The following is a 27,110-nucleotide window of genomic DNA, read 5'->3' as shown; positions in this document are numbered from 1 at the left end:
AACTTGCCCTCAGTGAAATGACAACTGTCCTAAAACCTGAAACAGGCCCAAATCTTCTGGATCATTAACCAAGGAGACTTTATTATGTGTCAGTCCATAAATCTAAAGTGTATGTTGGTGAATTACAATTTTTATAGTTTTCCGCCATTCAGAATACTCACCGACACTGCATGTTCTGATCTAGGAAAAAAAGAAGCAGATGGATGGCCACATTCAAAAAGGCTTTAAAAAATATGTCCTTAGTTTTGAACTATGTTAGAGAATATTTCTTGATGAATATTTGATTTTATTGCTGTTCTTTGGTAGATTTTATTTTTAAAGATATTTTAACTTTTTTATTGAAGTATAGTTGATTTACAATGTTGTGTTAATTTCTGCTGTATAGCAAAGTGATTCAGTTATATATATACATTCTTTTTTTTAATATTCTTTTCCATTATGGTTTATCATAGGATATTGAATATAGTTCTCTATGCTATACAGTAGGACTTTGTTGTTTATCCATTCTATATATAAAAGCTTACATCTGCTAACCCCAACTTCTCACTCCACCCCTCCCCTAACCCCCTCCCCCTTGGCAACCACCAGTCTGTTCTCTATGTCCGTGATTCTGTTTCTGTTTCATAGGTTCATTTATGTCATATTTTAGATTCCACCTATAAGTCATATTATGTGGTATTTGTCTTTGTCTTTCTGACTTACTTCACTTACTATGATAATCTCTAGTTGCATCCATGTTGCTGCAAATGGCATTATTTCATTCTTTTTTATGGCTGAGTAGTATTCCATTGTATATATGTACCACATCTTCTTTATCCATTCCTCTGTCGATGGACATTATGTTCTTCGGTAGATTCTAAATACTGGATGTGAACCCTAAATAAAAAGAACACCACAGCACTTTTGTTTTCTTATGCATTTCAGTTTTAACATTAAAGTATGAAAGAAACGTGAGTTCATTCTCATGGATAATAATGTAATTTTATTGTGTGCAGCCTTTTTCACACCAAGTATTAGTTTTTCCATGTGAAATAAGTTAAGATTTAAAATGATAAAGTTATTGTTAAGGAGACACATTGGGCGATAGAAAAAGCTGAAGAGAGTTTTTGCCTGAAACTGGAAGACAGAACAGTCCGGAAAAAAACAAATGTGAGAAAAGTATCATACATTGCTCAGACCAACCCCGCCCCCCCCCAAAAAAAAAACTCAGCTTCACGGACCTGAGGTGGTGATGCTGAACAAATGTCGGGGAGAGAGGGCCAGGCAATTGCCTCAGAAGGGAGGGTGGGATTTCCTTGATGTTAAGGGTATTTGTTTGACAATAATAATCTGAATTTTCTTCTGTGTCTCTACAGCTCTTGATTTTTCCTGCTGTCTACAGTTTGACTATGCAGCATAATATATTTTTTTTTTATTTAGCACAAAGTCCATTTGGACTAGAGAATGGAAAGGTTCTAATTTTGTTCCTGGCCAGCAAAGTCATACCTCAGGTACACACTGGACAACAATTAGAAGTCCTGTGAAGAATGCATACATTCAAAATTAGTTTTTTTTTAAATAAAAAAAAATTATCCTGTTTTGGTTTCTTCATTGAGTAGACTCCTAGAGGAAAAATAAGTATGTGACTTTCTTGGTCTGCTGAAGAATTGGAATTTAAAGAGAATTAAAGTGATCCAAAGGTTCACTTACAATCACCAGACAAAATAAGCCATGGAAGAGCCTCCTTGCCATGGCTGAGCTGAAGCAGACGTAACACTTGGGGCAGCCGTCCTCAAACACTTCTGTGCAGAACCCACTCCTCTCCTGGAGTTTCTGGACCCTTTATGCTCCATATCAGCTTCAGCTCTCTTCCTGTGGCACTCGGGATAGACCTTGTGACATGTCTACCTGCCGCTTCGGGTGAGGGGTACAGTAAAGGAGGCAAAGTCCCTACCACTTATTAGAAACATGAGAAGAGAAAGATGTCCTTGGACTTGCTTTAGTGTTCTAATTGGCAAATATGCAGAAAGGCTGACACTCTTGTATGCTGAAGTGGAAATGAACCTCTAATCCAAGATCCAAAATTCTCTAATACAAGATATTAAAACCTGCAATATGCATTAAGTAATTTCAGCTAAAACTCATAATTTTCTGGTGTTCTCTGACTGGACGTTAGACAGAAAAGACTAAACCAATTGGAGTAACATTATTCAAGTGTGGCAGAAAGTTAGAAATCATGAGGCCTGAAATACAGATAAATGCATTACTGAGGCATATTCCCCTGGCCCTGAGGTACGCAGGCAAAGAGGTCAGTCACACTTTACTGGGAGACAGAGCCAAAGTGGATGCAAGGCTCTGAGGCAATATTTAACAGAGGAACGCGGTGATTCATTTATCAGTTCAGAAATCCCAAGTACAAAACGTCAAGATATAAGAAGGATCAAAGTATATAATGTATATGATTCAATTTAAAAATTCTTAATTATAATAGTAATCTAGATTACAACAGTAAAAAAATCAAATTACATTCATATGAAACTTTTATAAAACGAAATCAAATCCATTTTTATGAAATTTTATAGTACAATTATTTTCTAATGGGTCTTTTCTTAGGTCACCATATTTATAATTCCATTTACATCTGTATAATTTTTCAAATCAAAAAACAAAAGGAAGTCAATAGAAATCTACATTTTCATTTGCAAAACTCCCTTCAGTTTCCAGGCCAGTAATACAAGATGATGTCAGCTTGTCCTCCAGACATGGACTGCTCCCAAAGATCCCCAGTTTACGGAGCATGCAGGCCTCTACTCATTAGGAACGCTTTTTGGTTTGGCTCACGTTTCAAGAAATTCTGGAGCATGTCCATGCCGTCCATAGATCCCCCAGGTTTCAGGATTAGGTTTCTGTATTTCATTCCAACCTGATAAAATAAAACACGCCTAATAATTCATGGTTATAGCAATTTCCCAAATCTCTAGATAGGAAAGAGAAGAGAAAAAGGGACTTCAGCTTTGTCTGGATGTTCTCCCTCACCTGGACTGCAGCTCTGCATTATTTATTTACTTTGGTAGCTAAGAGATCTGGAGCTTAGACCTCGGTCTTCCACACTTCCCTTTATTGCTGTCTTGTCTCCTTAGACTCTCAGCAGCATGCTGACTATGTGAGCAAACAGACAAACGAAAAATAGCCAAATGGAAGATAGAACCGGCTCCTATTTGCCATCCCATCCCAAATGTGATTTCAAAAGGGTTAGTAAAGCAAGTGTTCAATTAGGCTACAAATAGGGGTTCAGTATACTTGGAAACAGTAGCCCAGCTACTGTCAAAATGGCTTCTGCTATATTTTTATGAGGGGCTCATTAAAAAAACCCTTTTTACTTATGGGGTAAGGCAACAGCACATGTCCTGTGGTATAGGGTAGGACATTTCTGTGGGCCCAGCATGGGGAAGGAGGACCTTTGTAAAGTTTTCTTTGGGGACAAGGTCTGGAATTTTAAAACACATCATAGTTCCTCTGCCTTTATTTACACACATACATGAGCAGATAAAGCAAACAACTGTAATTCAGTATCAGCATTATTCAATATTTTCACTTCCTTTTCACCGTCCTTTTAGGAAAGAAAGGCAAGACAATGCAGTGAAGCCTAATTCTAAATCTACACATAAAATAGTTCACAGAGTAACACTCAAATTTATATCCATTATATCATTTGAACAGTCATTAATAGTCTCTCCAAGTACATAAATAGCTTGAGAATTTCTGGAGACAAAAGTAATCTCATTTTTGACTTTTGACAATGATTCTGCTTGGTACAACCATCAGAGATAAGTCTGGTCAAACTGTTAAAGAAAATAAAATGTTGATGAATGAAATCCACCAGGTTAGATACAAAACTACTTAATGTTTTACAAGGGTCATGAAATCAAAACTTTCCGGGTTATCTTTCAGTTATAAACAGAAATAATCTTCAACTTATTAATGATCTACAGGCGAAGAGCTAACTTCACCGATGGGCCTTCATCAGGAGTAAACAATTAGTCAAAGTTACTTCCTATAAACTCTAGAGAGCACCGTCCAGTACAAATATAATGTGGTCCATATATATCTTTAAATGTTCTAGTAATTGCATTAAAAAAGGGAGGAAAATAGGTAAAATTAATTTTAATAAAATATTTTATTTAAACCAGTATATCTATAATGTTATCATTTCAACATGTATCAATATAGACTACTATTGAGATTTATTTTTTGCGGTATGTCTTCAAATTCTAGTGTGTTTTTTACATTTACAGCACATCTCAATTCAATTCTTCAGTAGCACTGGCCACATTTCAATGGCTCAGTAGCTACATGTGGCTATTATACAGGTCTGGGGCCTAGCGAGTAGCAATCTTGTTGCCGTATTTACAAGCTTTGAGTAAATTTTCTTAAAAAGTGCAGGCCTGTAATCACTGATATTGGACTTCCTGAAAACCCTGGTAATGACAGTTTAGAGCTAGATCTAATTTTGTTTAGGAAGAAAAAAAAAGATGTGTCATTTCTTGCTTGGTCTGCATCAATTAATTACTGTTAGAGTAGCGATCTAGAACCTAAAATATGAGTGATGGCTATTCTCATCATGGACTTTATTATTCTAAGAAGTAGCAGATCAGAGCTCTTGAGCCCAACACAGCTTACCCCACTTCCCTTTCTTTCAATCCCCAATGTGTCTAAATTTGACCAGTGTTAGATTAGTGGGTGGGGCAAGGAAGGGCAGTTATCTCTGGACAAAGCAGTATAGGAAGAACTTAGAAAATGTGAATTAAATTGATCTGAATGATAAAAATATTTTAAACCACTTATTATGGAAAAATTTTGAATATATACTAATAGTAGAGAGAACAGTATAGTGAACCCTCTTGTACCTATCATGTAACCTCAATTATTAATATTTACCTGCAGAAATTCTTAATGCTCAAGATCTGAGTCTTTTATTTAGTAAAAAGACATATTTCATTGCACAAATATTATAGGAACAGTAATGAAAATTTAAATAAAGTAAAAAAAATTATCACCAAAATGTGGACATCTGCCAGAATATTCTCATTTTGTACAGAGAACTGTAAATGTTGGTAGTAAAGAAAAGCAAGCGTTAGAGGAGCTGCACGTTGCTGTGAAGAGCCAGCTCATGCCTCCTCTGCCGTAAAGTCACTGTGGAGCAGGGCACTGTTTGGTCTCACAATATGTGGCTCAGGGCAGTGCAAGTCCTCCCCTGTTTATAGCTCCAAACAAGTTAATTCAATTTCCTGAATTACAGAGCAATTGTCTTTTAATAGTTTCATTTCCTTTGCAATGAAGTTTGGAGAAGAGTTTAAGAGTCATTTTGGTAATCGGATCTTGCTTTTCTTTAAAAAAAAAAAAAAAGTTAAGCAAATTTGTGTGTTAGGAAGGTACCGGTTTCTCTGGGTGAGAGAACACTGTTTGGGAGACATATGCCACAGGTGGAAGGAGTCTTTGCTGTGAATTGTTCTACTGTGTTTATATAATTAAGGAACTGTAACTGTGAGCAAAGCAGGAAGAGAAGCTCTAAGGCAACCACTAAAAGTTTTCATGCTAAAAAAATTGTTCAGGGGGATCTGCATAGCGTAGGAACTCCTATTAGTTCAGGGAAGGAAAATCAGCATCAGTCACTTCTGTGGTTTTTATTCCTGGAAGGTTAACATGTGTCTTTTTGCAACTGTGCAAGTCCTCTCTAACACTGATGTCTTCTTTCCTTCTTTTCTTTTTCTTTATCTATTTATTTATTTTTATCTATTTATTTTTAAAACTTTATTTATTTTTGGCTGCGTTGGGTCTTTGTTGCTGCACGCCGGATTTCTCTAGTTGCGGCGAGCGGAGGCTACTCTTCGTTGCGGTGTGTGGGCTTCTCCTTGCGGTGGCTTCTCTTGTTTCGGAGCATGGGCTCAAGGTGTGCAGGCTTCAGTAGTTGTGGCATGTGGGCTCAGTAGCTGTGGCTCACGGGCGCTAGAGTGCAGGCTCAGTAGTTGTGGCGCATGGGCTTAGCTGCTCCATGGCATGTGGGATCTTCCCAGACCAGGGCTCAAACCTGTGTCTCTTGCATTGGCAGGATTCTTAACCACTGCACCACCAGGGAAGTACCTCTTTTTCTTTTTTAAAAAATGTTCAGATGATAGCTTGATTGATTGCCATGCCATGCAGCAATGTGGGGTCTTAGTTCTCTGACCAGGGATCGAACCTGTGCCCCCTGCAGTGGAAGCATGGAGTCCTAACCACTGGACTGCCAGGGAATTCCCCAACACTGATGTTTTCTAAAGCAGGATCACGAGTTTTGGAGTCAGGCCCAGGTTTGAATCTCGGCTTCATTCTCAGTTATGTGGCCTTGGGCCTTTGTTTCCTTACCTGTAAAGTGGGAATATGCCTACCTCCCTCAGTGTATGAGGAATTAGAGGAGATGATTTTAGTACCTTGCCTGCTGCCTAGAACCATTCCTGCCATATGCTGGTATTCAATAAACCTAAGTAGTCATCCATCCCTCCTTTCATTTCCCTTCTCCTCACACCGCCCCTAAGTTCAGTCACTTATACACAGTCAGGGAAACAAATGCATTCCTGTTTTCAGCATTTCCTTAAAATTAGTTCTGTCTCCTAATAAAGCTAGAAAAAAGCACAAGAGATTTCATCTCCACTATTAGTATAAAATAGAATATATAGTTCAGTAGGAATACTAAGAAGAGACAAGGCACTCATTTTATGCAAGAATCTATGCCCTTTATTTGAGGTAATATTTTAAGAGCAATCATAATTATCCGAATGAAGGACACCCATCATCTACCAACAATGAGAACACATAAATTGGGAAACAGATTGGGTCTCCTGCCATCTCTGGCTTCTCTGAAGGAGCACATGCAAGCTTCCACAGCCTTCCAACCCTCCCTTCTTTCTCCTTCCTCTTGTGACAGACTCTAGGGAGTGGAGCCAGGTATCTTCTTCCGACACTGAGTAACAGGCAACAGGGCAGAAAGCATCTGCCCAAGGACCGGTGATGACGATCAGGTATCTCCCAGCCTCACCAGCCCGCTTTTAAAGTGGACTTTGAAACCTTTTCTTCCACAACTAATCTGTAAACTTTCCAACAGCACATACTTTGTTTTTTATGAGTGACGGTGGGGAGGTTGAGGGCAGAAAAAGAATACCTTTGACAACAAACAGGAAGGAGGGAGACAGTGAAAGATTGGTGGTGACGGAAACAAAGAATGGTGGTAGGAATCTTCCCTTGAGTGAAAGAGGTCTTCTGGAAACCTTAAGCAAAGTTTCAATTTGTGAGGATGGAAGAATAAATAACTATGGGGAGGGAGGAGATCTGGACAAAAAAGGAAGGGAAGTCGTGTGTAGTAGGGGGACAGAAGAGTGGAAGCAGTTGGAGCAACTACCACTTGGGCCCAATAATAGTTAAATGTTCTGAAGCAGAAGACGAACATCAAGATGAACAAAACAGTTCCTATTACAAGAGCCTTATGATCTAGGAGGTGAGATAAAGAAATAGACAATTAACAAAGCAGATTATTAGAGCTCTAAGAGAAACACAAAGAAGGGCTGTAGGAACACAAAAAGGAAGAAAAACTGCTTCCAGCTGGTTGGGATTCAAGGCTTAGAAGGTCTGGCATTGTAAATATTCAAGAAGTAGGTTGGAAATCAATCCCATTTCCTTCCTTTGTCCCTTAAATCAGGCAAAATTTAATGCTGTTAGAAGAGGTTGAAGTGTAAGAAAAATCAGCTTTGGGGTGGTAGATCGGCGAAGCTGAAGCAGAATTTAATCCATTTGTAAAGACTGTCAGGAGAGGAATTTCATATTCTCTCTTTGCAACATATTATAGCTGGAATTGGCCCTAGGATTCTGTTTGAAGAGTCCTGGAATACTTAGCTTTATAAAACACTTTCTGTCAGGTAATTCTTTTTCTTGTTTAACCAAGATTCTTCCTATGTTTCTGTGTCTATTATTGCATGTAAGATCTAGCTCCTTCCATATGGCATTGTGGATATTTACACTTAACTGTCTTGACTTTCTCAGTATTCCTTTCTGCATGTGATACTTGTTTGTATGTCTTCTTCACTGATGGAAAAAAACAAAGCTTAGCAATTACTCTAAATGCAGAAGAGGAGGAACATCATTCTAGCGTAACAATATAATTGCCTTTGAATTCACAATGTCTATTACCTTTTAGGAAATTTTCCCACAATGAAGTTGCCTTATAAAAAGAAATGGCCCAGGCTTCCCTAGTGGCGCAGTGGTTAAGAATCCGCCTGCCAGTGCAGGGGACACGGGTTCGAGCCCTGGTCCGGGAAGATCCCACATGTCACCGAGCAACCAAGCCCGTGCGCCACAACTACTGAGCCTGCGCTCTAGAGCCCACAGCCACAACTACTGAAGCCCGTGTGCCACAACTCCTGAAGCCTGCGCTCCTAGAGCCCGTGCTCCACAAGAGAAGCCACCACAGTGAGAAGCCTGCACACCGCAATGAAGAGTAGCCCCCGCTTGCTGCAACTAGAGAAAGCCCGCGTGCAGCAACAAAGACCCAATCCAGCCAAAATCAATTAATTAATTAATTAATTTTAAAAAAAGAGAAAAAAAGTAATGGCCCTAGTTAAAATGCTCTTATTCTTGCAACACTATGATTAGCTGCTAGATTTTGAAACTACATTTGGCAACCTTAAAGGGCTCCTGAAAGAGCTAGAGTTTGCTGGAAAAGTGTTACTCCCAAGCAGCTCCCTTCCATAGTTATTTAAGAGATGAGCTGGAAAAGTAAAAGGTATGTCTGTTGAGACAACTTCTCCATGTTTACTAGAAACGAAGGCTTTAGGTAATATTTAACAAACTAATTAAACAGTCAAGATGTTACACCTATTTACTATGAAGAACATAGAAAATTACAGATAAAACCAGAGGTAGCAAACTTTTAGGCTATTACAGGTAAGTGGCCAGTTCTAACACTTTGATAGAGGCCATCGAAACAATAAAAACAATTGTACTGTAAAATATTCTATTGCTAACATTTGATATTCAGAAGCCTGCAGGTTTGTATTTGACCCTTCCCATTACTGTTTTCCCAGTGAGTAGCACACTTTCTATAGTTCTGCTTGTTAAGATCTGAAATGGTTCTCAACCAGACCCTGGGCTTTGCAGGATGGTAAGAGGTTACAGAGGGAGGGCCTGGAGGTGTTCTTTTGTCGATACTAATGACCATGAACAATAATGTCAACAATACATCATCTTTCAGCCCCGAGCCTCTCTAGAGCTGGGGACTAAGAATAGCAGGCACTGACTCCTTGAAGGGGCATCCTGCTATCTTCTCAAAATGCTCCAAATATACACTAGTGAGTGTGAGGGACCTTGAGACAACAAAGTCTGCATGATATATTGTGAGTGATCTGATTCACATGACTTCAGATCAAATTCAGTATTTCTTTATACCACAAAAATTCTTTCCCTTCATCACAACATAGTTGTAATAATGACTGAAGTGTTTCGTAGAACAGGTTATTCCAAAGTGTTAATTTTAAATAAATGGATATTTAAATTGTGTATATTGGGTGTTATTTTAGAGCAAACATTTGTAAAAATAAAAAAAAAAAATTAAAACAAAACCAAACAAGCAGTACACTGTAGGAGGGTATAGAATGGCTATTTAAAAAGCTGTTCCTGGGCTTCCCTGGTGGTGCAGTGGTTAAGAATCCACCTGCCATGCAGGAGACACGGGTTCGAGCCCTGGTCCGGGAAGATCCTACATGCCGCAGAGCAACTAAGCCTGCGCGCCACAACTACTGAGCGTGAGCTCTAGAGCCTGCAAGCCACAACTACTGAAGCCCGTGCGCCTAGAGCCTGTGCTCCCCAACAAGAGAAGCCACCTCAATGAGAAGCCCTCGCACGGCAGCAAAGAGCAGCCCCCGCTCGCCACAACTAGAGAAAGCCTGCGTGCAGCAATGAAGACTCAATGCAGCCAAAAATTAATAAATAAATAATTAATTTAAAAAATAAAAAAATAAAAAGCTATTCCCGTAACTGCCACTGCAGTGAAGAGCGTGAGGATGGGTGCAATGGGATTCTCCTTGGCCACTGGAGCCAGACTCACTATTGCTGTGACAGCAGGGGAGCAAGAAATGACGATATTCCAGAGTATTTAATAGGAAGGAAAAAAGAAGGGATTAAAGCCAGCTTCCTGGCATAAGATGAGTAATAATACATAGTATAGCTGAATTCAGAATTTTAGTAAAACTGAAAACTGTTTTTAACCTCACAAGGCAACAACTCCAAGTTGTAGGGAATCTTGCTTTCTCCACATTCAACCCAGCCCTTTTGTCTGAATTAAGAGTAGCCTGGCTGCCTGCCAAGCTGTGAAGCCTGAGATAAAACGAGGTACATAGAAGCATAATGGCAGGGATGGCTCCTGCTGGACCTGCAAGTTCCTTGGGATCCACTGGGATCAGTACTTTGGCTGTTACCTTGACAGCGGGAAGAGGAGAGGAGACAGTGGAGGCTCCTGGGGATGTGGTCATGTGAGCGGACCAGGGGCGGTGAAAGAGGTGCTGTAGCAATTACGCCAGGAAGCCTCGCCAACTACTAAGAGTGAGTGGAGGTCATAATTGTACCTCTGCATATCTGGACCTTGTGTCTCTCTAAACATTGTTTTCTGATTTCTACAATAATTCATGCTCTATGTAAAAATATGAAAAAGCTCCATAAAAAGTACAGAAAAATATTTAATACTCAGAAACTTACCACTCAAAGATAACAACTGACAACATTTTGATGTACTTTTTCTTCCTGAATGTATATTTTAAAATCAAAATTCGCATTCTATGGTGTAAAATATTTTATAACCTGATTTTTTTCATTTTGTATAATAGTTATAGTAAACATTCCAGACACAAGAAAAAGCTTATTGAAACCCTTACCCCATGCCCAAGTTCACTCTTCTGTTCAGAGAATGGAAAGATCACTTCTGGTTTCGATGATCTGGAAGATTTCATTTGAATAGGGCCTTTATGAATGGTACGAGTTTGGAGAGGCACAGACAAGGAAGGCATACGTTTTAGGTGGAAGAAGTACAATGAATAAATTTGTGAAGGAGGAAAGACACAAGGGAACATACAAATTTGGCTGACACACTGGGAGTTCTGGGAAGTGCAGAGGGATTTGTTTGCTAAGCTAAGGGCTGTGACAAAGAGAGGAATACCAAGAAGCAGAAAGTAAAACAGAAGATAGATGAGGGCCTTTGGGAGTTGGCGATTGGATCATCAGTGGTAGGTAACTCTGGAGGGAGGGTAACTTTCCAGTTCAGTGGGTGGAGGCAAAAGCCGGGAAACAGAGGTTTGCAGAAACTGTTTCTTACACCAAGAGAGTAGGCTGTGAAAGGAAGAACAACTGAGTAGTAGCACTGAAATTATCAGAGTCAGTGGTAAGTTTTTTTCCTGAGATGGCAAACCAGTAAGTCTTAGTATTATAGACATGTCTCCTGAGACAGGAGGAAAGAAGATAAATATTGAAGTACAGAAAGAGAAAGAAAGATGAAGGTACTCACTGTCAATAATCTTAATGTTCTTAGTAGAGAGGAGAGAGCATCTGCTGAGAGAGAGAGAGAGGGTGGGGACCCCAATAAGGTAAGTAGAGCAGGACTGTGGAGTCACACTGGGGGTCCAGTGCAGGTTTGACAGCATGACTGCAGTGGGGCATTAAGTGGAGTCGCAAGATCTTCCCCAGAAGACTGAATTCCAAGGCCACCATCTCTAAATGAGATGGTAGAGGAATCCAGGGCTGGGCACTGGCTGAAGGTCATGCAGGAGTCAGGGTATTTATGAGAACAAGTTAGTGGTTGATCGTTTTAAGTGGGGTGGCCAGGGAATGGAAGGAGACTTACAGGGACCTAACAGCCTGGGTAGGGTGGGACTGAAGATGCAGGGATTGGAAAGGTTAGTCTATAGAATGTAAGTGTCCTGGAGGTGGTGTTTTGGGGGCGAAGGGTTGGGGCAAGGGACGGTGGCCTAAATTACATCAATGTTTTTCAGTGCATATGTGTAAGGTAGTATGCAATCTAGAAACAAAGTCTGGAGAACAGATCAGTTGGTTGAAATAAGCACAGAGAACCTGATTTTGATAATTTGTTCTTCTAACTTCTAAATCAAACAGAATGAAAAACACACTGGAAAATCCATCAGCCCTAGAAATAATCTGAGAGCTGAGTCTTCAGCAAGAGTGGAGACTGTGAGGGACTGTAACTCAGGAAGGTTTGGCAGGCAGCCACCTGGCAGTCAATTCACTGTCCTCAGAAAGGAATGGCTCAGGTTAATGAAGCAGCTTAAATTACTTAAAGGCATTTAGGTTACAAACCATGTCGTAGGCGGCGCATGCCAATCACAGAAAGAAGGGTGCCTTCCACAGCAAATATATAATGGAAGTGTGTAGAGTATATCAGAACATAGGCAGACCATTTATATCAGGAAGGAGTTTACCCTTCTTTCCCAACCTCCTATAAAACTAAAACACTGTATGGCACATGTCAAAACTGGCAGCTATAAATGCTCAAATGCATAAACAAAGCTTTGAATTTTAATTATGCAATATATTGGAATGTTAATAAGCAAGAAAATGCAGTAGGGTTTTTCTTTAACTTATAGGATTAATCACTTACACAAAGCAACTTAATGATGTATGATGATGTGAGAAGATGCCAGACTTTAAAGTTAAGATCTGTTATCAGATCTCTTACTCTAAAAATCTAGGTGTAATAAATATTTTTTTTAACTAGGAGTTAAAGGGGAGGGGGCAACTACAGAAGTAGCAAAAGGAGGAAAAAAAATACAATACCTCTGGATTCATTATCCCTTCTTTTTTAAAACAGCTGTAAAACATGTCCATGGAAAATACTTCACTCCAAAGATATCCGTAATATTGGCCATCATATCCCCCCGCCAAATGTCCAAAAGTTGCTGGCATATTTGTGCCTTTAAAGAAAGATACATTTCAATCAGTGTGATGGCAAATGTTAAATAGCAGGTTCTCAGCTAGCTAAGGTTTCCCTATGGGGAGTCTAGCTGTGGGAGGAGACAGTGGTAGGTCCTCACCTCTAGTACTCCCTGGGTTTATGGGTGCCGTTGGCCAAGATGTTTACAAACTTCTCTCCTATGACAGCCCCGCCTCAGAGCTGGTTTCGGCCCTAAGCTCTGGAATGCCTAACAATAGTTTCAGAGGCTTTGTCCACACCTATCAGACAACTCGCTCCTTTCTTATCCCTTAGACACATATGTGTCTTACAAATACTCTAATAATATTAAGCCTACTCTTTGTCACACCTATTTATATCTGAAACGTATCAGTATGGCACTTATTTGAGGTTCATAATTACTGAAAAAGAACTCTTTACGTGAAGAGCTAAAAAGGTCTTACCATTTCAATCTACCTCTAGGGCTACTTTACAAAAGGATTTTGTCCAAGTGGCCTGAGGCACAGAGTTGCTGTTCAGTCTACTAGAAACAGATCACAAAAGGAAGCGAGGAGCCTGGATGAACTCAATGGACTATTCTGACCTTTAATATCGGTATAAATGTGACTGATTCAATTAAACAACAATTTCTTTGATAGAAAAAACTCACCTTTCCAACTACGTATACACGTACAGCTACGTGTTTGCTTAAAATATACAAACATAAATGTAACATAGCATATGTCTGAGCATCTCCCACCCACTCACATGAATCTCATAAATAATACCAGGTTAGAAACTGCTGGTCAAACTGCCTTAACTGACCTCAGAAGCAGAATCAGACACAAGGTAGAAGCTTGCGCCTTTCTCTCAAACTGCCCCTTCTGGCAACATCTTACCGAAACCCTAGGGAAGTCACGGTGCATACAGGGAGGGCAGAGCCAGGCGGTGCTGCCAAACGGGAGTGGCCTTCTGTGCTCTGGGGTGGAGGCCGACTGCTCACGCCTGATCACACTAAAATGCTGCAAAGCTGGCGCCGCCTCCCCTTCAAGCACATTTGGACAGGATAACTCTGAGGACAGAGTATGCGGACCTGAAAGTCATGGCCTGATTTCAGAAATCAGAAGCAAATTATATTAGGCAACCTGCCTGACAAACTCTACCTTCTCTGGCAGTGTTAGGAGTATACTCTGTGCTTCACAGGAAGAGTGAACTTTTAGTGATCGTATTTACGTACCTGGAGTAGCTGCAACACCTAAAATTTCTGTGCAGTATTTGGCATATTCACTTGTAGCATCCAGCGAAGTGTTCGTATGGAGAGACTGATCAACTTTGCTCAAAACAATCTGGCGTAAGGTCAGGAGACCTAATAACATAAGAATGTTGGACATGTTTTGGAGAAGAGAGAACTACGTGTTCTAATCATACATCACAGATTTCAAAAACTGATTCCTGTAGTACTCATTGCAAAATCGGAGCAAGACATCTCATTCTATTTAAGATTTAAAAGATGTATTTTTTTTTTCTTGGACATAATTTCAGGGTTCAGTATTCCAATATACTTAGCAGTCTTCCCTTCTCATATTAACACTCTGGGGGTACTATCATTACAAAAGACGAAATAAGTTCTATAGAAGAAGATGCAGCAGGCCTCTTGCCTTCTGAGATGGCCCACACTCAGTCTGTGGAGTGTGTTTCTCTCATGGCCGCTCTCACTTTCTGAGACGACCCCATGCTCTGGTGCCGCTCTTGCCTTTTGAGACGGTCCACATTCTGTCTATGGAATGTGTATCTCTCTAAATAAATCCACTTCTTACCTAAAAAAAAAAAAAAAAAAAAAAAAAAAGATGCCACCAATTCTCCATTAAGCAATTCTAGTTTATTTTCTAAAATTATAAGTCATACCTGTGTTGACCAGTCTAGAAGCAACAAGTTTTTCAAGCAGATCATCTGTAATAGGGCTTCCATCTTTATAATGTTTTGACAGTCTTCGGAGGGAATCAGCGTCCCACACCCAATTTTCAAGCATTTGTGATGGCACCTCTACGAAGTCAGTTTCCACATTTGTTCCACTAAATCGTGCAAAGTCGGTCTAAAAAGTAAACATAAAGGTCTTTTTTAAAAAGCACTGAATGAAAACTACATATATGATGAATTATAATTAAGACTCACCAAAACTTAAATCAGAATCAGAGTCAACTGCTTCTTTGAATGGTTAGGATAACCTCAAATTTATATTGAAAATAAAACACAGTAGCCAAGCAGCCTGAAAAATAACCCCCAAAGACCCTTTATTAAATTAATATTTCATTCTTTTGAATCACAGAACACACTTGAAACAATCATTAAGAAATCATAACTGAAAATAAATCAGTCTAAGTTAAAAGAAGCCTTAAGCTTTGAAAGTAAAAATATTTCAAAAGAATTTCCCATTAGAATTCCCTGGCAGTCCAGTTAATAAGACTCTGCGCTTTCACTGCTGAGGGCGCGGGTTCGATCCCTGGTTGGGGAACTAAGATCCCACAAAGCCACTCAGGGCAGCCAAAACAAAACAAAACAAAACAAAACAAAAACCGAAAGGAATTTCCCATTAAAAATGAAGAGATCCAAGAGATCTAAGACAAATCTCTCCCTAGCTCCCCTTTCTATTTGCATATCTTTGTTTACTCAATACATGCCTTTCTGGGGCATTCATCAGTCTATTATTTAACTACTCAAGTTTCCATCTAAATCAGTTAAAGAGTTAAATTACAACATTACAGACAGATGCCCTTTTCATGTGTGTGGTGTTTTGTGTTCTAAACTTTAAATAAGTGTTTCTAAGACAACCGTGTTGTAGAAAGCCAGAGCTGTACCTCTCAGATTGGGTAGAAGATGTTACCTTAAAACAAGAAGCCCCTTCAGTGGGATTTAGCACTATAATAGTTGGCAAGTGAGGTGAGTTAAATGCAGCTATGAGAAAAGAGAAACAACTGATATACTCAGAAGTTAAAGTACCCACTGTAAAAATAAAGGACTTATTCTGAGGGTGTGGGCTAAGCGTTAAAAAAAAAAGTTTTATTTAAAAAAGGAAAGTTTAGTAAATTGTTGAATCAGATGTTAGAAAGCTCTTGAGCAAAAAGATGGGAATTCACTAGACAGGCTGGTGTTTTTCAACCTTCACACCGTCCAGAGAACTCATGTAAAATTGCCATTGGCAGAGGAATATTTAGCATTTACACAACTGGGTCAGCAGCAGAATGGGGGTTATTCTGTTATCTTTCCCTGAACCTCTGTCCTGTTTCCCTATTTAGATGCTTCACATCCCAGTCTTCTCTCTCTGACTTCATCATCCCTGGGGCTCTAAATGGAAGAAAGGGAAAGGAAGGCGACTTAACCACTGGAGAAGGCAGCAGACTGGTTGCCAAATCAGAAGCAAATAACCATTCTGTTTTTGGCCCAGGGCAGAGGCACAGATGTCAACGCCACCTCACATTCTGCCTTCCTCTCTTTATGAAAAAAAAAAAATGTTTTGCTTGACTTCCTATTATAATTGTGCTGATTCTAGATATGAAGAGCTGCAACTACTGAAGGGCCAAGGGAAACTAAATTCACCAGGCACTGGAATTAGGTAAACTCTGTTTGAGGACAGGTAAATAATTTTTTATCCCCATAAAAAATTCTTACAGGTAAAGAGTCAAGGGCTCCAGAAAACTGAGTATTTTGCCACTTTCTTGTATATAATCTTCTAAAAATAACTACATCCAACATGATAGATAAAATAATTTTATACAATAATTATAATAGCCAACATCTATGGAGACTTTACTATGTCAGGCATTTTGCTAGGCTCTTTGCATGGATTATCTGATTTAAATTCCAAAACAATTGTATAAAGCACTGTAATCTCCATTTATGAGATAAGGAAATTGAGGTATACTGAGATTAATGGTAGAACTAGGATTTTAAGCCAGGTGGTTGGACTACAGAACCCCAATTTTAACCACAAATGCTATTATACCACTCTATCTCAGAGAAAAATCAAAGAAAAAAAGGCTAAATTACGATGTGACAAATTGATGAAATCATCTTGGATCTAGTCTTATATCAAACTTGCCTTTATGTGAATAGTAAAAGTGAGGTTTCAGTGTGCTTCCTTAAAAATCTGATTTCCTCTACATACTGGAAGATTTTTCAAAGTTCAAACATGAGATTGAGGTGTAAAGGCCAGCCTCTGTAACCATCTATCCTGGATTTGGGATTCTGTAATACTAACTGCATAACTTTCTAAATATTATAGTTGTAAAATAAGTAAATAAAGACAAAATCACACCATCAACTATCACTGTACAATATTTTGAAAAAAATATAAATTTTGTATATCCTGCTTGTGTGAACATTTTTGGTTAGTATTTGCTGATGAGAGGGAAAATCAACCCCAAATAACAATGAAATGTATGTGTGTATTTGGTGGTGGCAGTGGTATTTCAGAACCTAGAAAAACATGAACAAATGAATAACTCATGAGTTAAAATTAAATGAGAATTAACACAATTCTGTCACGCAGAGTAGAGAAGAGAGGGTTTATTCTATCTGAAGCCACCCTGTAGTTGGGGAGAGAGCACAGCACATGAATGAACAGATCAACAATGTCTTCTAAAGAACAAAAGGAAATGTTTGCTAGGAGTAAAAGCTAAAAATAACTCTACTGCTTACTAATTTCCCGAAAGTCATGCTGTTTCTCTGTGTGCCCTTTGGGCAATACCATTTAAATATTTTTCAAATGAGGAGGACAAAGAACTTACAAAATCCAAAAGCTCAATTCCCAGCAAATAACTAAATTTGAACATGCTAAGGAACCCACAGTCAGTCACTGTGTACGTCCACAAGGAAACCATGGGCAAGTCTTAGGATCCAGCAGCCTGATGGGGGCCTGACGTGCAAAACAGCCTGGCTGTTGAATTCCATTACTCATTGATGACCAGCCGGCAAATACCACTCCCCAGTTTTCAACTGTAGGTTCCAAAGAACCCAAGAAGTACTTTATACAGTTTTCAACATGAATAATTCAATGGTGTTGAATACAGTACCTTATGAGCATTATTGCTGCAGGAAATATTTTGACAATAAAAGCCTAGAAAACAAGGTAAACTAGATTCCTGTTTAGTTAGAAGTTCTCGAGAGGAAGAAAGTTGTCTAAAACTATGAGACTTTTCTATATTATCTTTTAAAACAGACAGTCGGATGCCTAAAATATACTCCGTTATAGATTTTTACAACAAATGACTTGATGCTACAGAGATTAATTTCTCAATTGATACAACACAGTGAAAGCTGGAGCAAAATAATATAAACTAAAGCTCAAAAACTTATGCGAGCTTTAAAGACCAAATCCTATATGGGTTATTGTTCTAATTGAGACTGGTTGCTTTTAGCATTTACAACTAAAGTGTTATTTTCATGAAAGCAAATCTCAGCTCAAAGAAAAGGCAGTTGCTGAAGTGAATAAGTGTACTGTGCTGAGGAATAAGAACAGGGCTCAGGAGAGCGGACCTCGGCTGTCTGAGATGATCCCCTATTGATTTCTTAGCAGTCATTCCATGTCCCCTGTCTGATCTACCCCTAAATCCAGGGATGATGAAGTTTAAGTAACAAGGCATTGGAGAAAAAAAGTGCCACTGTCTCCTAGGCTTTGCTATAAACAGAAGGTTAAAGGTCATACTTTTAACTTCACATATACCTAGCAATCACTGGCAATGAAAACAGTAATAAAGAGAACCTGAATAACATTTTGTTAACTTTTACAACAGTCCTATAGTTCCACAGGTCAGTATTACCACCATCATTTAAGACATGTGAAGCAACACATTATCTGCAGAAGATTTTTCTAATCTAATCTTCCACCTTTGCCAATACTCTAAACTGCTCATTCTGTTGAACTCCCTGGTGTTCCAGTGGTTAAGACTCTGTGCTCTCACTGCCGAAGGCCCGGGTTCAATCCTTGGTGAGGGATCTAAGACCCCTCAAGCTGTGTGGCTCGGACAAAAAGAAAAAAAAAAGGATACTTTCAAAAATAAATAAATACATAAATAAAGTGCTCATTCTGCTCCAGCTCCAGGAATCAAACTTCTAAGTAGGCAGTAATCATTAAAACAAAACAAAAATACAAATGTGATGTTTTCCAATCACCTTCCACAGATCTTCACCCAAAACCCGTGGAGGGTAAGCATTTGTGAACTCTTTAAAATCTGAAGTGACAGTGCTTTTCCTCACGGCAATCTTTTCCCCCGTCTCAAATTATGACCTGTATGCTACTTATTGATTTCAAAAGAGTTGAATTATATATAAGCATAGTTACAAGAACACTTCAAACATGTATGGCACTTTATTTTTCCCAAGTACCTTTCCACACATTATTTAATCTCATCAGCACTCCAGGGAAGCAGATATGAGAACAGTTGTTGTTTCTTATTTTATGAATAAGAAAAAAGAGGTGGCCCAAGGAGGTCAGAAAACGTGCCAAAAGTCACATAGCCAGGCCTACAAATACACGGATGATTTTTAATCCAGTGCTCTTTTCATAACACCAGGGTGCCTTCCTAACTGATATAGGCTACATTTATTTAAAACAGCATCTAGTCCACAATATTTAAAGCAGACAAGATGCTCTACTAGTCTTTAGATGAAATTAACAGATTATTTGAAATGTGAAGTTTTTCTTTCACTTTAATAAGGCTTTATTGTGGTTCTCATGTGTTGCTTTAAAATAACGATATCCAACAGTCCAAAACTCATTACTGCTCTTAATGCACAACCAACACAGAGACATCACAATGGAGGCTGTTAAGAAGCATTACTCTTCTTTTCTACAGGAAGTTCGAAAGTCCAGCGATTACTGACGCCCAAACCACAATAAAGCCATGAAACAGGAACAGATACTAAGGATGCCACTTCCTGACTGCTATCTTCAAAATTATCTACCCTGTAGTGTAAACACAAAAATATGAGTGAAACTCATTCTCTTGAATGATGAGATAGTAGACACCTTGAACTAGTCCATCTACATGTTTGAAAACTGGATGTTCCTGCTGACATATTTAAATATTACTATGACAGGCTCTAGCAAGCTCTTCTGGTCATCAAACTTGCAAACTGCCACAGTGGAGAACTCAAACACTTGGCTGCCATATCTTAAAACCAATCTACTGAATATGTATGGCAAACTTATAAATTCACTATATATTTCTCAGATAAGTCAGAAGTATTACTGAACACAGAAACTATTAAACTCCTTTTTCACTGCCATCTACTTTAGGTCAGTACAAAAGGTTTTGAAATCATTATAAAGCTGCAAATATATGGATCTGCATCTGTTACTTTTAAGACAAAAGCAGTGATCACTGGTTTCAAATACATTACTTTAGAAGATCTTAAAACGTTACAGGACATTTGAAAGGATTAACAGACAAACAAGAGATTTTTCAAAGATAATGTCATTAGGTGATGACCAGGCAAGGGACTGTACTAATACACTATTCATCTGTATGACACATTTCGTGTTCAAGAAGGAGGTTAGGCAAATTCTAAGAATTGAATATAATCTACTGTTTCAAGAAAGAGACATCATTCATCATCAGTATATACACTGATTCATGTATATATTCATATGTATAGTTGTCATGTATATAATTATATGTTCATATATATAGCTGATTCATATATACGTGTATATATGAAACATACATTATGTTTCATTCATCAGTATATATATTGATCAACAGTAAATATGCTATCAGCAGAATATCAGTATATATACTATCATCAGTATATCAGTATACATATTGATTCATAGATATTCATGTGTGTAGTTCAGTCATATATATAATTATATATTCATATATAGTTCATTCATATATATATATATGTATATACATTTCATTCATGAGTCACAGAGCTTTAAAATGAAGTAATACCAGGACAGTTATTTTCCAGTACTAAAATGAATATTTCAAAGAATCAAAATTAATGTAAGAAATAATGAGAATAACAGAGTTGTAGAGAACTGTATCGTGAATACATGATAAGCATACAATATTAAGGTTATAAGAGGGCTGTGTTTGAAAACAAGAACATGCATCAAAAGCATGGAAAACCCTATTTGAGGATCAGTATTATTTTAATAAATGTGATTAAGACACCAAATTACTTCCTCAGAAATCACTAGCTGATAATCAACATCCAAATAAAGGAGGAAACTGCTCTAACCCGGTTTTTTTTTTTTTTTTTTTTTTTTTTTTTTTTGCGGTACACAGGCCTCTCACCGCTGTGGCTTCGCCCGTTGCGGAGCACAGGCTCCGGACGCGCAGGCTCAGCGGCCATGGCTCACGGGCCCAGCCACTCAGCGGCATGTGGGATCTTCCCGTACCGGGGCACGAACCCGTGTCCCCTGCATCGGCAGGCGGACTCTCAACCACTGCGCCACCAGGGAAGCCCTCTAACCCGGTTTTTAACTTGGAATTCAGTATGGTCTGGGCTTCAGGGGGTCGGTGTGCCCTTTGAAATTCCAGGTAGAAATCTGACTGTATAAGTGAATGTGCATTTTTCTGGAAGAGGTATCTATAGCTTAAATCATATTTTCATAGGTTCTCAGATCCAAAGAAGTTAAGATCCATTGTTCTAAAAGCAGACTATTGTTTATCTGTGTACAAATACATAACTAAGATCTTAGATAATCTAAGTAACCTAAGTCTGAAATTAAGAAAAATATTTGACTTTTCCAAATTATTCATAAAAACACTTGAGAAAAATGGAACCTAGACTTATCCTAATTAAAGGAAATGTCAGTCATAGAATGAACACTGATGGAAAATAATTATTTCAGGAACCCTATTGCTGTGAAAACAGACTTTAAAATTACCTAAGAAAGAAAATTTAGGTTATTCTGAAAGCTTTATTTTCCTTGGATTAAACAGAGAGTAGAAATGGCTATATCAGTATATTAGGATTTATTTATCTGAATAGATTCATACGGAGTCCCCTCTGTTTTTTAAAATAAAACATGGAAACACCAGGATGTAAAGATAAAATGTTGAAAGAACTAAATACTTCTTTGTAACAGAAGTGATAGTAGTATTCTGGAAAAGAGTGGGTACATTTTTGGTTATTATTACAATGATTAGGGGCTGCTCTGGGGGTGGGATGCTGGATGTCCAGGACTGAACTGTGCATGTCAAGACAATAAAAAATTGTCCCCTATTCTGCATGTCATTCATATGCCCTGCTGGACATTCATATCAATGAAAAATCTGTAATTAAGTAAGCCTAGAAACTAACTCCATTGCACATATTTTTACAAAATTTTTTTTGCACACTTAAAGTTTCCAAGACTCTAACTACTAGAATCAATCGTGTAAATCAAAGTAAGATTATTTTCTATTTGGAAGTGTCCCAAGAGATAGTCACCATTTTGGAAAATCATGTCACTATTGAGGCCTGAATGTTTGTGTCCCACCCCTAAATTCGTATGTTGACACCTAACCCCCAATATGACGGTAGGAGGTGGGGCCTTTCGGAGATGATGAAGTCATGAAGGTGAAGTCCTATGGTTGGGATTAGTGCCTTATAAAAGAGATCCCAGAGAGCTCCTTTCCACTATGTGAGGACACAGTGAGAGGGTGCTATCTCTGAGCCAGAAAGCAGGTCCTCAGCAGACATCAAATCTGCCAGCACCTTGATCTTGGACTTCAGCTCCCAGAACTGTGAGAAATTTCTGTTATTTTTAAGTCACCCAATCTATGGTATTCTGTTATAGCAATCTGAACTAAGACAACTGGCTATACCATTCTTGGACTTGAATGGACAAAACAAACCGCCTAAGTATCAGTCTGCAGTTTTTGCTGCAAGATTCGGGGTCATTCACGTATAACCTGACTACTTCCTTATGTCTTACTACACAGCCATGCCCAGGCATTACAATTTGAAAAACATAAACAAAATGCTTTCTTTTATGCAGTGAGGATATTGCATAGATTAAAAAAAAATTATCTGTATAGAAAAAGACCTTTAGAGAAAAACTAGTTAAATCCAAATAAAGTGTTGAGTTTAGTTAGGAGTACTGTACCAATGCTGTTAGCTTCTTAGTTGTGGCAAATGTACTATAAGATGTTAACAATAGGGGAAACAGGGTGAGGAGTACTGTCTTTACAACTTTTCTGTAAATCTAAAACTATTCTGATAAAGAGGTTATTTCTAAAAAGTTCATCTTTAGAGATGCACGGAGATTTCAAATTTGGAAAACTGTCCCTCTACTTCTGTAAATATCAGTTTTTAAACTGTTAGGCTGAACAACTGAACTAGATGTTTTCGTATGTCAACAGCGGTTAAATATTGGCATGTTCATATGGTTCATCCTAGAGTAGTGTGGGCCTAGTTTACTGGACTATGTTACAAAGTTTAGAATAAATACTTTTCATTTTTAAAAATAAAGAGAAATTAGTTGCAATCCGCTGCACACACACATTCGCTTTCTTAGTAAATTCTCCCCATGGTTATACCGTGCTATCTGTGATTTTAATTGAAGGCTAGCAAAGGAAGGTGTTACAAAATATTTATTATTGAAACAGGAGTACAGAGTCTGGATGATTGAAAACCATTGAACTAAACAAAGCATTAATAAGCAGAAGAGACAGATTACAGCACAGTTTATCTCTGAAGCTTACACCAAATTCCTATGAGGAAAAGATTTGAAAGGAAAAAACACAGTATTTGTAACCCTTCCTTAACAACAGTTTTCTTTTTTTTTCATAGGGTGGTATTCAATGAAGCTCTTTCATTAGTGGATCAATCTCTGAGTAAAGGTATGTTGTGAAAACATAGTAAGAAAAATTTTGTGTTTTTGCAGAAGGCCTATGAAATTTTTGAACATGTTCAGCTTCTGAGAAAACATGTTAAGAAACATGTTGAGAAACCTGACATCGGTGGAAAAAAAGTCTGGAAAAGCAATTAGTAGGTCTACCATAAAAAAAAAAAAATCACTCACCTGTGCACAAATCTGATGCATGACGTGACCAAATTCATGGAAGTAAGTCCTCACCTCATCGTGTCTCAGGAGAGAGGGACGACCTGCTAGTGGCTGTGAGAAGTTCACCACGAGGGCAGCCACAGATATCATGCGGCTCCCATCAGGCAGGAGGCAGCCAGGCTGGAGACCAAAGCAGGCTGCGTGGTTATATTTTCCTTCCCTAAGGAACCAGAAGCACGGTTGGTGAGATACACACACTCTTCTCTAGCAACAACATTGGCATGGCCTCTCTCGGTCATTTAACCATGTTTGATAACAGGAGATGCTTTGAAACATTTAATTCACCTTTTACAAAGTGGGTCGATGTTTTGTTGAAATGAAACAACGAAAACTAGACAAACAAAAACCCCACTATCACTTGATGTGAGTTATATTTCCAAGGTTTCTTTTGTTGAAATCTTAATATAAGAATTAAGAATATACACCACAAGTAGGGTACAGCTGAGTGTCCAATTTATTGTAACAAGCTGTTGCTTTTCGTCTTCAAAGATAGAGTCATTAAACACTAAATAGTGTTGAAGCAAAAGTGAAATAATGGAGTTTGACTTACTAGGCAGTTTTTCCTTAAAGTTAAAATCGATTAAAAAAAACTGATAAAAACTAAAATCCAGACAGTAATATTGTTCTTTTATTCAAGGAGGGAAGAATCAGTACTCATAATTAAATGAGCTCCTTTTATAAGCCAGACAGGCCTTTTTTGAAACAGAATGCTTTTATTTAGCCTTGGAAAAAGCATAAATTATACTATAAAGTCATCTATTCTAGGACAATGTGATACCAGTGATGGTAGCTCTCAAAAGCTATGGGCCATTAGACTTTATTACAGGGATAGGTTTCCTCCTTTTTTCTTTGCTCAGAACATGAACGTACATTCAGGTTTAGTGTGAATTTTTTAGTTTGATGTTTTGATTTGTATATCTTTTTCTGTATTATCTTTTCTTGGTGACTCATAACTGTTTTTTTCTGCTGAAGTTATTCGGGTAAAACAAAAACAAAAACAAACTAGTCTTTTTACTGCTTCCTATTAAGATGTAGAAAGATGAAAAGGGCATTGCTCCTATTCTTACAACAACATGCTGGACAATTTGCAAATCACAACTTTTCTTGAACCCATCAGAAAGTGAAGGTTGAAGGGCAACCAACCTACAATCCATCTAAGATAGATGCCTCCAAGGAGAAAGAGAAAGGAAGCAAGCACTTTTTGGGTTTTTGGTTTGTTTGTTTTTAACCTGGGGCAGACACTGCAGACACCAGTAAGAAAATTTTTAACAAATTGATAAAGATTGATGGTGAACCAGCAAAAATAGGGAACCACTAGGAGTTATTAGATAAGGGAAATTTTGCATCCATTTGCAGGGTCTTCTCCTTAGACCTCACTGAGTACACACAAAAAAGACAGGGGCAGGATGAGAGCTCTGGAAAAGAATCAGTGCTGATGCAAGCCTGGTGGAAGGGAGCATTGCCTAGATCCATTTCACCTCTCTCCTAGTGGACACGAGCCTTGAACTTCTCATGGAAAGGCAACAAACCCTGTTGCCCTAAGAGAACTGGTAAAAACCCACTGCCGCTGGGGGGATGGTAACACAAAAAAACACTCTACTCCTGAAGGTAGGGCAGGAAAACATCCTGGGCCCAGACCTACAGCTGAGGGTGGGGCAGTATCAGTATATAGGTCTACTCCTCAGACCCAGGGTAAGGCTGAACAGAAAAGACCCCCACCCCACCTTTCCAGGCTAATAGGCATCCAGTAATAAACAACAGCAGTCTACTGCAGGGAGAGGAACAAGAGCATGAAAAGAGACCTGCTCTAAGGCACAGCACAAATGAACAACCTCAAACTAAGTGGAACAGACACTGAGAAAAACTCTGGCAAATAAGCTCTCATTCTAAACACATACAGGAATCTGAAGCTTTGGGTTCACTGAGGTTAACCATAGCAATAACAAGGCCCAAACCCAGCTCAACTACTAAATGGAATGAGTTAAAGACTCACATTAAAGGCCTAGCAGAAGTACGTATGTGCCCACTGCCAGGTATAAAAACTATTTACCTTAGTCTTTTCTGTCTTATATAAGTGTCTGACTTAAAAAAAAATTATAAGGCACATGTAGACGCAAGGAAAAAAGACACAATGTCAAGAGGCAAAGAGGGCAAGAAAAATAGACTCAGATATGACAAAGATGTTGGAGCTATCAGACAGAATATTTACAATAACTTAAATGTTAAATGTTAAAGATTCTGGAGGAAAATGCACAGTCAGATGGATAATTTTGGGAGAGAGCTAGAAACTATGAGAATAAAATGAAAATGCTAGAAATAAAAAGCACAGTAATGGGGATGAAAAATGCCTTTGATAGTCTCATTGATAGACTTCCCACAGCCATGGGAAGAATCACTGAACCAAAAGATAGGCCAATAGAAATTACCTTAAAACACGAAGATTTTTAAAAGGGTGCCGAAAACAAAAAAACAAAACAAAACAAACAAAGACTCAAGAGCTGCAGGACAATATCAAATGATCTATTATATATATAAGTGGAATTTCAGAAGGAGAATAGAGAACAGGATAGAAGAAATATTTGAAGAATAGCTGAGAATTTTCCAAAATTAGGGAACTCCCTGGTGGTCCTGTGGTTAGGACTCTGCGCTTTCACTGCCGAGGGCCTGGGTTCAATCCCTGGTTGGGGAACTAAAAGCCTGCAAGCTGCGTGGTGTGGGCCAAAAATACCCCCCCAAAACCAAAAGAATAGCTCAGAATTTTCCAAAATTAACAACACTAAACCACAGATCCAACAAGTTTAAAGAACACCAAGGAAGACAAATACAAAGCAAACAACCAAAAAAAGAAAAAATTATCCCATATGCCTAAGTGTATGGAACTGCTGAAAGAGAGGAAGAAAGAGAAAATCTTGAAGGCAGTCAGAGGAAAAGAACGCAGTACAGAACACAGTAAGAACACAAAAAGAACACAGTAAGAATTACAGCCAATCTCTTGTCAGAAACTATGCAAGCCAGAAGACAATGGAATGCCATCTTTAAAGTACTGATAGAAAATACCTGTGAACCCAGAATTCTATAAATAGTAAAAAATATATT

At 38.5% G+C, this 27,110-nt stretch overlaps 1 protein-coding gene across 1 annotated transcript in view; it reads right to left on the bottom strand.

Annotated features, from left to right (window-relative positions):
* Positions 1–965: 965 nt before the first annotated feature.
* NLN (neurolysin) overlaps positions 966–27,110 on the bottom strand; it is a 100,393-nt gene continuing 74,248 nt past the window's right edge. The window contains exons 9-13 of the mRNA XM_065875324.1: positions 23,973–24,174; positions 14,861–15,047; positions 14,193–14,321; positions 12,841–12,977; positions 966–2,902 (exon numbers count right to left, since the gene is read on the bottom strand). Of these exons, the coding sequence (XP_065731396.1) occupies positions 2,768–2,902; positions 12,841–12,977; positions 14,193–14,321; positions 14,861–15,047; positions 23,973–24,174 (790 nt within the window). The 3' untranslated portion in view covers positions 966–2,767. The remainder of the gene's footprint in view (positions 2,903–12,840; positions 12,978–14,192; positions 14,322–14,860; positions 15,048–23,972; positions 24,175–27,110) is intronic.

Source organism: Phocoena phocoena, chromosome 3, assembly GCF_963924675.1.
Source record: "Phocoena phocoena chromosome 3, mPhoPho1.1, whole genome shotgun sequence".
NCBI lineage: Eukaryota > Metazoa > Chordata > Mammalia > Artiodactyla > Phocoenidae > Phocoena > Phocoena phocoena.
Note: the sequence above shows the minus strand (reverse complement) of the source record. Positions and strands in the feature narration are given on the sequence as shown.